Source organism: Piliocolobus tephrosceles, chromosome 6 (genome assembly GCF_002776525.5).
Source record: "Piliocolobus tephrosceles isolate RC106 chromosome 6, ASM277652v3, whole genome shotgun sequence".
In the NCBI taxonomy this organism is placed as follows: Eukaryota; Metazoa; Chordata; class Mammalia; order Primates; family Cercopithecidae; genus Piliocolobus; species Piliocolobus tephrosceles.
The window spans coordinates 77,290,765-77,303,262 of NC_045439.1; the positions used below are offsets into that span (position 1 = coordinate 77,290,765).

At 36.9% G+C, this 12,498-nt stretch overlaps 1 protein-coding gene across 6 annotated transcripts in view; it reads left to right on the plus strand.

Moving 5' to 3' along the window:
- The window catches only part of GABPB1 (GA binding protein transcription factor subunit beta 1), a 79,429-nt gene that overhangs the window by 41,537 nt on the left and 25,394 nt on the right, over positions 1-12,498 (plus strand). For all 6 annotated transcript variants that reach the window (XM_023227122.3, XM_023227121.3, XM_023227124.3 and 3 more), the window contains 3 exons: positions 4,782-4,889; positions 9,239-9,406; positions 12,105-12,299. In XM_023227122.3, coding sequence (XP_023082890.1) covers positions 4,782-4,889; positions 9,239-9,406; positions 12,105-12,299 — 471 coding nt within the window. The remainder of the gene's footprint in view (positions 1-4,781; positions 4,890-9,238; positions 9,407-12,104; positions 12,300-12,498) is intronic.

Here is a 12,498-nt window from a genome sequence, read left to right on the forward strand (position 1 = left end):
ATGATTTTCCAAAATGACAAACAACTCTTAGTAAATTTCTGAACAAAACAAATAGATTTATAGTACGGCTGCATTCTAGAATATTTGGAATACATTAACACTGTGGAAAAAATACATTTTGTTTACACGTTAGATTCCAGCCTTAGATATGTTTTCAATGGAATCTTTGAAAATTATCCAGAACATGTGACAATTCTTTGTCCTACAGGACTATTCCCTCCTTTGCTGGACCTCTTGTATCCATGGCGCTTGCCCATTAAATGCTAGCAGAGCATCTGCACCTTCAGTCCCCAAAACGCTGCCATAAACATACAAAGGGCTCTCAAGGGGGCAGTGCTGCTACCAATGAGAACCACTGATTTCCAAGAATCCATCTCATTAATCTACCGTATGGCTGTATTGCTCATGGAAATTTAAAACCACAGTAACTTAAGTGTATTTGGTCCTAAACTGTGATATGTTTTGAATAATTAGGACAATTGAATAATTATGGACAAAGGTGATTTGTTCAAATGCTTCATGATTTTATTATAATTCATGTAAGCAGATATATGATTGATATTTTAAGTTCCCAACGTTCTACATTTTCTTTATTTTTTCCTGCTCATCCCATCTAGTAAGTCAGGAACATAAAACTTTCCTTAATATTGTCATTTGTTTAGTTGACAGTCGTACAATGTAATTTGTCCCTTTGAAAAAAAATTTTTTAAATTAGGTAATATAGTAACATTATAGAAACTTTGTAAAATGAAGACAAAATTTCCCATAATCATTCCATCCTATACAATTGTTAGTATTTTTCAGTATTTTATACTTTATATGCATATTTTGACAAAAAAGTTTTTTATCTTTTCATAATGTGGCATAAATTTTTTGTTGTTTATATAGCTTCAAAACTGTTAGGTTAAATTACTGCACTGTTCCTTTCGATTCTACAATTCAATCATTTTCCTACCTTTAGATTGGTCACATTATAAGAGTTATATATAATATATACGTGTATGCATATATAATCTTTACTGATAGATCTGTTTCAATATATTTTTCCTTTAGAATAGATTCTTAGAAGTGGGGTCACTTACTGGGTCAATGGACTCAGATATTTTTGTAACTTGTTAAATTTGCCAAGTTGACTAAAAAATAAAGCTGATCCACTTACATTACTATCAGCATATCTGAGTTGTCAATATATCAAAGTATCAGTTTCACCTAATTCTTAGCTGCATCAGTAATTACTTTAAAATTATTTACTTTATGTTAACCTGATTAGCAGTGACACTGAGCATTTTCTGCCCTTGTGAATTATTTCTGTTTTCTGTAAAATGTATGGCCTGTCTTTTAACTATTGATGTGTTGGGTCCTTGCTGTTTATTCCCCGCCCCTTTTCATTTTGAGTCAAGTCTTTTAAATAAGTAAAACATGACTGTTTCTTCTAGTCATTTTTGTGGTAAATATATTTCTTTGCCATTTCTTATTTTATTTTGATTATTTTATTTTAATATGTAGAAGTTGCACATTTTTATGAGACTCAACAATTATCTACCCATAGAAAATACTATGTGTTATCAAAGAAAGAACATAAGATAGAGAGTCAAAAATCAGGGTTCTGGACAGAGATATTTATAATACTTGTTATATTTGACAAAGGACTCATATCCAGAACATATGTGAGAATGCTTACAAATCAATAAGAAAAAGACAACCCAGTTTCAAAAAATGGGGAAAAGCCGTAAACTGGCACTTCACAAAAGATACTCAGATATCTAAACCATTTGGCAGTATGTGTGCTGAATGAATGCAAACTGATTTTATATTACCTGCGTAAAACCTATTTAAAAATGTTTATTTTTGGAAAGATATATTTTGTTGTAAAGCCAGATTTATATCATTCAAAGTATAGGTGCTATATTTGTTAGTGTGATCAGTTCAGATTTTACCATACTTCTGTAGGAGAGAGGTCAGTTTCTTTTTGCTTTATCCTGCCGTTTAATAGGAAATTATTTTTGCAGGTTTCTTGCCTGTGGAATATGATGTTAATTTTTACTGTCCAGCAGTTACGTATTATCTAGGAAAAAATGCCTCATTGGAGATCAGTAATCTCTATAGATCTTAGTGACTTTAAGCAGGATTGAGGAGTATCTTGGCTTTCAGTGACTCCATCAAGGTTATGAGAGAATAGGAGAAAAAAAGGGAAGGAAATCAGAAATGCAAGGATGAAAATATTGCAAGTATCACAGAGAAGTGTATTTAAAAAAATCCCATATAAATCCCACAAGTACATGTGGTTGTTTTTCCTATTCTTTACTCCAGAATATAATATAGATTTTTTTTTTGTGGAGATGGAGTCTCACTCTTATGCCCAGACTGGATTGAATTTTTCGTAGAGACAGGGTTTCACCCTGTTGGCCAGGCTGGTCTCGAACTCCTGACCTCAAGTGATTCGCCCACCTCGGCCTCCCAGAGTGGTGGGATTACAGGTGTGAGCTGCTGCGCCTGACCATAATATAGATTATTTTTATCCTTACAAATGAAACAATTCTAAGAAATTCTTCCCTGCCTTGTGACGAAGGCCTGTTTGGGATATGTATATCTCACCTAATTATTGTGCAAGCCTCCAAGTATTAGTATCTGTCCCTGGTTACCTCTTTTGTGCTTGATTATTCCCATCTTACCTAATTCACTAAAAATTATAGGCGTAGTTCTGTTTATTTTCATGGACAGCTTTTCTTATAATTACCCCTTTTAGATTTCTTGACAGCCCTTTTAATGATGTAGAACATTTCAGTTCTTCCTGGCAGACATAACTTTTTCAAGCCCCATTTGCCAACTTCCTTCTCACACATACACTCCTTTCTCTTCCTTATTGAGTGCAGGTTGAGTATCCCTTATCTGAAATACTTAGTCCAGAAGTGTTTCAGATTTTGGGTTTTTTTAGATTTTGGAATATTAACATTAATACTTACTGGTTCAGCATCCCTAATGCAAAAATGCAAAATCTGAAACGCTCCAATGAGCATTCCTTTGATGCTTAAAAGTTTCAGATTTCAGATTTTTGGATTAGGGATACTCAACTTGTAATAATTGTTCATACCAGGTGGAGATACACTGATCAACCTGCCATTACTCTCTTTATAACTTACTTCCTCTTGACTACTTACCTAACCCTCAGAGTATATACTTTTTTTGAGATAAATTTGTACCCCAGGCACATTTTTTCATTGTAAATCTCAGGGGTTCCATATTTCCCTTCCCTACAGGCCTAAAATTCTGCTTTTCCTTATTTAGGATACCGTATAACATAATTGAGTAATCTTCCAGCTGGATAGTCTTTCTGGGTTTGGAAACTTTCTTCTGAGAACTGTCATCCCTTGAATTTGAATGTTTGTGATACATTCAAATCTTAATTTACCTATATTCTACTGTCATAATCTTTTTTTCTGACATGTATTTCAATATTTCTTATTCAAGAAGACACAAATACATACACACCCATGCACACCTCACATCCCAGGCTGGGACATTAGCCTTTTCAGATATATTAAATTCAAGACACAAAGACACAAGATACTGTTTCCTGTTTTTTTTTTTTTTTTTTTTTTTTAAGACAGAGTTTACTTTGTCACCCAGGCTAGAGTGCAGTGGTGCGATCTCGGCTCACTGCAACCTCCGCCTCCTGGGTTCAAGTGATTCTTGTGCCTCAGCCTCCTGAGGAGCTGGGACTATAGGTGTGAGCCCCCACACCCAGCCAATTTTTTATTTTTAGTAGAGATAGGGTTTCATCATGTTGTCCAGGCTGGTCTCAAACTCCTGGCCTCAAGTGATCCACCTGCCTCAGCCTCCCAAACTGCTGGGATTACAGGAGTATGTCATCGTACCTGGCCTCTAGCCTCTAATGAGACAGATAGTCTATTCGTAATACTGTTACTCTCTTTTTAGTATTTTCATAGAATGTGAATGATTTACTTTCTGCAAGAATTTAAATATACATTGCATGTAGGAGGGCGGAAAATTTGTATTTTAAAATTTTGAACACATTTACTATTGCACAATAATTTATGGTAAGTTTAATTTAATTTGCACCAACAACAGATGACAATATCTTACACTTTATTTACTTTTATGAAAAATTTTATTGCTGCAAACCCTCTAGTGAAAACAATTAGTTGCCAGTTTTAAATTTTAGACCAGCTTGGCTGGGCGTGGTGGCTCATGCCTGTAATCCCACCACTTTGGGAGGCCAAAGCGGGCAGATCATTTGAGGTCAGGAGTTTGAGACTAGCCTGGTTAACATGGTGAAACCCTGTCTCTTTTGAAAATAGAAAAATTAGCTGGGTGTGATGGTGCATGCCTGTAGTCCAAGCTACTTGGGGGGCTGAGGCAGGAGAATCACTTGAACCCAGGAGGTGGAGGTTGCAGTGAGCCAACACCGTGCCACCGCACTCCAGCCTGGGTGACAGGCCGAGACTCTGTCTCAAAAATAAAGAAATAAATAAAAATTTAGACCAGCTTTTCTCTGCTACTTACCTCTTCTTTTACCAGATGTATTTGTGGAGAATTTAAACTACTTTTATTCTAGGTAAAAACTTAATGAGAAAGAAAAATGGATTCTAAAATGCAATATAAATTGCTTTTGTATGGTCTGTTATTTTGTATTAACCATGGCACACTCTTTTGAAGGGATAATTGAGAATTGACTTATTAATAAAGACAGGAAAGGAAAATGTCATGTCATAATGTATAAATGGAGATTTTGATGTTCAGTTCATCTATTTTTTGTTTAGATGTCCCTGGTAGATTTGGGAAAGAAGCTTTTAGAAGCGGCACGAGCAGGTCAAGATGATGAAGTTCGTATTTTGATGGCAAATGGAGCTCCTTTTACTACAGACTGGGTAAAGAATGATTTTCATGTTGTGGGTTTTTTTTCTTCTCATTTTTGAGTTTTTGCAGAGAAAAATGTAGTCAGGATTGTGTTTATAAGTGGTAAAAAATTATTTTTTTTTGCAAATGTGTTTATTATTTTAGAAATATAATTGTCCTAAAAGAAGTGGTTTATATTATTTTCTTTGATATTGGATAACCTTATCCAAATATTTCATCCACAAAAAGTTTTTCTTTCAAACTTTGGAGTGCATTAATGTGGCATGAATATAAACATATGTCTGCTTGGGATTTAATTTAAAGGCCTTATAAATAGCACAGGTAGAATTTATAATTCAGAAAGATACTGATAAAGATTGGACTTAGTGTTACAGTCGCTCCTAAAAGGAAAACAAGTTTATGTTTCAATTAGTACTTGTAAAACTATTGCGAACATGATCAAAGAGGAAGAAAGGAATGGGAATGAGATCTTGACAACTATAGAAAGAAGGCAGTTGTGGGGAGGGCAAAAAAACATAACTCTTTAATTCTGGGGGCAAATAAAAAAGCATTGTATTGGGGATGTGGAATGCTAGGAATCTGAATTAACCCTCCCATTGGTAACAACTAAAAATTCCAGATTATTGGTTTTGTTGTTTTCGCCTTCCTTTCTCTTGTTATTTTTACATTTTTCATGAAAAACAAAACAAAATATTTTATTATAGAAAATTTCAAATATATATCAATCCCTGTAATACCCTTTACCCAACTTCAAAAATTATCAAATCATGATAAGTCTTGTTTCCTCTATAACTCCATCTACTGTATTATTTTTTGTTCTGTGTTATTTTAAAGCAAATTCTGGGGACCATATCATTTTATCCATAAATGTTTCAACTTGTATCTTTAAAGAATAAAGACTTTTTGATTAAATATGTTAAAGAAACTCTTCTTAAGTACACTGCTGAGTTAGAAAGAAAGAGCTTATCAACCTGAAAAACCAAGTGAAGGCTAAAACCCAGAGAAATTTTACCTAGAGAACATTAGGTGAACTCACACTGTCTGGTGGGTTTTCCACCTCACTGACTTGGGGTACTAAAGATAAAGACCTGAGGCTGTTCATGGAGAGAAGTCTGATAGGAGATCTCTTCTCATAATTCTGGAATTCCAAAGAGCTGCACCTTCAGTGTAAGGTTAAACAGGAATACCCTGTCCCTCCTCCTATCTGCTCCTGCCCTTGCCCCTGTTGCCATGATGCTGCAAAGATAATAAGCTGATGTGAACCAAGACATCAAATGGAGAGAGGAAAAAAATCTGATGATGAGAATTTGGAATCACAAGGCATCCTTTGTACACACTTGCAGCCTGAACTCATAAATACTTGTGTAGTCTAAAAAACTGTAAACTGAAAAATGAGTTTGAAGTGATCTTTGGACTAGGAATTACCCCAGGTTCCTGACAGAAGCAGATGAGTATCCTCTCTGGAGGAACCTGGCTTCATCCCAGGCTTCATATCCACAAATGAAATTCAAAGGAAAGTGAGCAGTCAGAAATAACTAAACACATGAACACATGCCAGTTTGAACAGTAACCTGCTAAAACAACTGTCAAGAGAAGCAGACCTATAAGGACTTGAGATAAAATTTTAGTAACAGATTAGAAACTGCTAAAGAGAAAATTAGTAAACTGAAAGGTATGAAAACAGATGATCCAGACTATATCACAGATAAAAATAGATAGAAAATGTAAAAGAGATGTTAGGAATCATGAAGGATCACGTGAGAAAGTCTAATATCTGATCATAGATCCACAAAAAGAGCAAAAATAGGGATGAAATAATTCAAAGAGGTAATTGCTGATAATCTTCCAGAACTGATGAAAGATGGCAGCCCACAGATTTGAGTAGCCTAACAAATCTTCAGCAGAATCAATTTAAAAACTAATCCATATCTAGATACATCATAGTGATGCTGTAGTACCTCAAGACAAAAAAGATCTTTTGTTTTTTTTTTTTTTTTGAAATGGAGTCTCGCACTGTTGCCTGGGCTGGAGTGAAATGGTGCAATCTCGGCTCACTGCAACCTCCACCTCCCAGGTTGAAGTAATTCTCCTGCCTCAGCCTCCCAAGTAGCTGGAATTACAGGCACCTGCCACCACGCCTGGCTAATTTTTTGTATTTTTAGTAGAGTTGGGGTTTCAATATGTTGGCCAGCTGGTCTTAAACTTCTGACCCCGTGATCCGCCTGCCTCGGCCTCCCAAAGCCAAAAAGATCTTAAGAAGGATTAGTATCCATAATACATAAGGAATTCGCATGGGTTAGCAATAAAAAGACAAGGCAATAGAAGATTGACTTTATATGGTACTTTATCAAGGAGAAAATTTGATTAATAAACATGAAAAGATACTCAACTACATTAAGATTGAGGCAAATGCAAAGGAAAATCATGAAAAACTATTATATATCCACCAGATTAGCAAAAACAGTTGATCAGTACCAAGGCTTGGTGAGGAGATGGTGGGAACTCTCAAATATTTTTGGTGGAAATATGGAATTGGTATAATCGTTTTGGAAGACAGTTTGGTAGCACATAGTAAATTTGAAGATGTACATACTGTATGATGTAGCAGTTGGGCTTCTAAGACTATTCTCAAGAGAAATGTGTTCATGTGCCTGAAACATATACAAGACTTCTGTATTTAGCAGCAACATTATTCATAATAACACAAAAACTGGAAACAATGCAAATATTCATCAATATTGGTTAAATTAATTGTGGTTTACTCATTCAATGGAATATTATAGAACACAGAAAATTAGTAAGCTATACTTATATTTATTAACATGGTGAATCTCATGAATATAATATCGAGCAAAAGAAGGCAAGTTACAGAGAAATACATGCAGTATAATTCTGGAGGCTGAGATGGGAGATCACTTGAGCCCAGGAGTTAGAGGTTACAGTGAGCTACAATTGCTCCACTGCACTCTAGCCTGGGCGACAGAGCAAGAACCTGTCTCTAAAAAAATGAATTAAAAGAAAACCCCAAAAGCTACAAAAACTACATGGCCAGGTGTGGTGGCTCATATCCATAATCCCAGCACTTTGGGAGTCTGAGGGAGGAGGATCGCTTGAGCTCAGGAGTTTGAAGATACAGTGAGCTGTGATCACCCCACTGTACTCCAGCCTGAGTGACAGAGTGAGACCCTGTCTCAGAAAACAAAACAAAACAAAAAAACCTGCATATATGTATATATATTTTGCATCAATAACCAAGAAGGGAAAGTCTCAGAAGACAAAAATAAAAAAGTAGATCCTAACGTCAAACTGAGCAAAGCTCCTGGTTGCTAAATTGGCTGTTGAGATATTTTCATTAAATACTGACATTTAAGAGTATAGAAAAGGCTAAAGAAAAATTGACAAAGCATGGAGAAAGAAAGGATTGTTTAAGGAATTTATTTGATCTGCTGGGATGACCTTCCCTTGAAAATGTAAGGTTTAGCTGGGTTCGTTGGTATGTGCCTGTAGTCCCAGCTACTCTGGAGGCTGAGGTGGGCAGATTGCTTGAGCCCAGCAGTTCAAAGCTGTAGTGTGTGATAATTGTACCTGTGAATAGCCATTGCACCCCAGCCTGGGCAACACAGTGAGGCCCTGTCTCTAATTAAGCAAACAACAATCAAACAAACAAACAAATAAACAAAAAATATATATATAGAGAGAGAGATAGGACTAAAGACTTTTATACATATATCCCACTTAATCTCTTCATAACATAGTGAACTTTTTTTTTTTTTTTGAGATGGAGTCTTGCTTTGTCGCGCAGGCTGGAGTACAGTGGCGCAATCTTGGCTCACTGCAACCTCTGCCCTCCGGGTTCAAGTGGTTCTCCTGCCTCAGCCTTCTGAGTAGCTGGGATTACAGGCGCCTGCTACCACACCCGGCTAATTTCTGTGGTTTTAGCAGAGATAGGGTTTCACCATGTTGGCCAGGCTGGTCTTGAACTCCTGACCTCAAGTGGTCCACCTGCCTTGGCCTCCCAAAGTACTGGGATTACAGGTGTGAGCCACCATGTCTGGCCACTGTCTCTTAATTTCTAATGAAATTAATTTTGTTCAGGCAGTTTATCTGATAAAAAATAATGAAGAAAGAAAATTTGAATTAAAGGAAATACTGGATTTTTTTCTTCATTGAGAGTGTTTGGGAATTCTTCAAGGCATCTACGAAGAGGATGTGATAAGCATGAATCTAGTCATTTCTTTTGAGTTTTGAGTTACTATGTAAACAGATAATGTAAAGAAAATCTTTGCTATATAAACAGAAGTATACTAACAATACTGAAAATGTGGATTTTTTTTTTTTTTTTTTTTTTTCTGTGGTACAGTTGGGAACTTCTCCACTTCATCTAGCAGCACAGTATGGTCATTATTCCACCACAGAGGTACTGCTCCGAGCTGGTGTAAGCAGAGATGCCAGAACCAAAGTGGACCGAACACCATTACATATGGCAGCTTCTGAGGGCCATGCCAGCATAGTAGAGGTTTTACTTAAGGTATGTGTTCTCTTTTTGCACTTTGCTTTTAAAAGACTTTACAGTTTTATAAGAAGGAGAGGGAACTAGTTTTTGCTAAATGCCTACTTAGTATTTTATCTATAGTATTTCATTTTTTGTGTGTATAAGCCCATTAAATGAAAATTATCTTACAGCTTTCATTTCATGAGGGACAAAACTTTCTTTAGGTGTATTCTTAGTTAAGTCAACTAATTTATTTCTTGGACCTTGGTCTATCTTATGGTGAGGGACTACAGTGTTTTTTTCTTTTTTCTTTTCTTTTTTTTTTTTTGAGACAGAGTCTCTCTCTGTCACCCAAGGCTGGAGTGCAGTGGCACCATCTCAGCTCACTGCAACCTCCACCTCCCGGGTTCAAACGATTCTCCTGCCTCAGCCTCCTGAGTAGCTGGGACTACAGGCACCCACCACCACGCCTAGCTAATTTTTGTATTTTCAGTAGAGATGGGATTTCACCATATTGGCCAGACTGGTCTCGAACTCCTGACCTTGTAGAAAATTCTGAAACATAGAATGATAGGTTTTTTGCTTGATCCTTCTTATTCTGGCCTCCAGGTCAGCCTATCAAAAAGAAATACAATGGAAGCCATACATGCAAATCACATATACTGTAATTCTAAATATTCCAGTGGCTACATTTAAAAAGTAATTCTAATTTTATATTTTATTTAATCCAATATATACAAAGATTATCATTTCAACATGAAATCAGTATAAAAATTATTATTATTATTATTATTTTTCTGAGATGGAGTCTAGCTTTGTTGCCCAGGCTGGAGTGCAGTGGCACGATCTTGGCTCATAGCAACTTCCGCCTCCCAGGTTCAAGCAATTCTCCTGCCTCAGTCTCCTGAGTAGCTAGGATTACAGGTGCCCGCTAACCCGCCTGGCTAATTTTTGTATTTTTCGTAGAGATGGAGTTTCACCATGTTGGTCAGGTTGGTCTCTAACTCCTGACCTCAAGTGATCTGCCAGCCTCGGCCTCCCAAAGTGCTGGGATTATAGGGGTGAGCCACCACGCCTGGTCCAGTACAAAAATTATTAATGAGATGTATTACATCCTATTTTTTTGTATGTTTTTCAATTTCAATGTTTTTTTTTTTTTTGGGATGAAGTTTTGCTCTTGTTGCCCAGGCTGGAGTGCAGTTGCGTGATCTTGACTCACCGAAACCTCTGCCTCCCAGGTTCAAGTGATTCTCTTGCCTCAGCCTCCCGAGTAGCTGGGATTACAGGCGTGCACCACCAGGCCCCGCTAATTTTTTGTATTTTTAGTAGAGACGGGGTTGCTCCATGTTGGTCAGGCTGGCCTTGAACTCCTGACCTCAGGTGATCTGCCCGCCTTGGCCTCCCAAAGTGCTGAAATTACAGGCATGAGCCACTGCACCTGGCCTCAGTGTGTGTTTATACATATAGCACATCTCTATTCTGGCTAGCAGCATTTCAAATGCTCAAAAACTACATGTGTCTATTGACTGTCATATTGGACAATATATCTCTAGTTAGCTTACTTTTAGTTCTTTATGGTGCACTGGTTTTCTTTTTATAATTTTTTTATTTTTATTTTTTCTGGGTTGCAGTGGTTTTGAAAGCAAAAGATTTTTTTTTGTGTGGAAATGAGGAACCAAGGGACCAGCTGCCATACAAACATTAAAGAAGCTTTTAGAGGAATGCTCATAGTTTCCTTCATTTCTTATGCCATTCTAGGTCTTTGTGCCCATAGCTGGGTTACTGAAAAAATAATTGCCTCATTCCTAAGAAATTAGAAGGAAAACAGGAAATTCAGCATGAGAGAAAAATGATTAAATGACAGATTAAGTGGTGGTTGTAAGTGACAGATTAAGTGGTGATTGCTGGGACATGTGTATGTGTGTGTGTATATATATATATATGTTTTTTTTTTTTTCTTTTTCTTTTTTCTGAGATAGGCTCTCTCTCTGTCACCCAGGTTGGAGTGCAGTGGTGCAATGTTGGCTCATTGCAACCTCCGCCTCCCAGGCTCGAGCAATCCTCCCAACTCAGCCTCCTGAGTAGCTGGGATCACAGGTGTGTGCCACCACACCCAGCTAATTTTTTGTACTTATTTATTTATTTATTTATTTGTTTATTTGAGATAGCATCTTGCTCTGTTGCCCAGGCTGGAGTGTGGTGGTGGCATGATCTTGGCTCATTGCAACCTGTGCCTCCTGGGTTCCAGTGATTCTCCTGTGTCAATCTCCCATGTAGCTGGCATTACAGGTGTGTGCCTCCGTGCCTGGCTACTTTTTGTATTTTTAGTAGAGATGGCGTTTCACCATGTTGGCCAGGCTGGTCTCGAACTCCTAACCTCAAGTTATCTGCCTGCCTTGGCCTCGCAAAGTGCTGGGATTACAGATGTTAGCTACCATGTCTGGCCCTTAATTTTTTGTGTTTTTTTTGTATTGTAGAGATGGGGTTTTGCCATGTTGCCCAGGCTGGTTTCAAACCCCTGAGCTCAGCTGATCCAACTGCCTCGGCCTCCCAAAGTGTTGGGATTACAGGTGTAAGCCACTGCACCTGGCCTGGAACATGTATTTAACATATACAAATAAAGAATTGATTATGTTATTTGTTCTTGCTTTAAAGCACAGACTAATAATTTCATATCAGGAATTTTTTATATGATATTTCATATGTTAGTAATCTCTTTGAAATATTTTTGTAGCATGGTGCTGATGTCAATGCAAAGGACATGTTAAAGATGACAGCTCTCCATTGGGCCACAGAACACAATCATCAAGAGGTGGTGGAACTTTTAATCAAATATGGTGCTGATGTACACACGCAAAGTAAATTTTGTAAAACTGCATTTGATATTTCAATAGACAATGGAAATGAAGATTTAGCAGAGATATTACAGGTAACTTTTGACTTTTAACTTAAGAACATAAAGAAAAAGAATTATCAGTAGAGGGATCTGTTATATTGTGGATGATTTAAACTATTTCGTTTGTAGCCTTTCATTTTGGGCTTAGTTATTTTGGATAGGCCTTTTTCTCTTTCACTTCCTCTTTGTTTATTACTATTCATTTTCTTGATTATAAGGCCAGTCTTTTCAT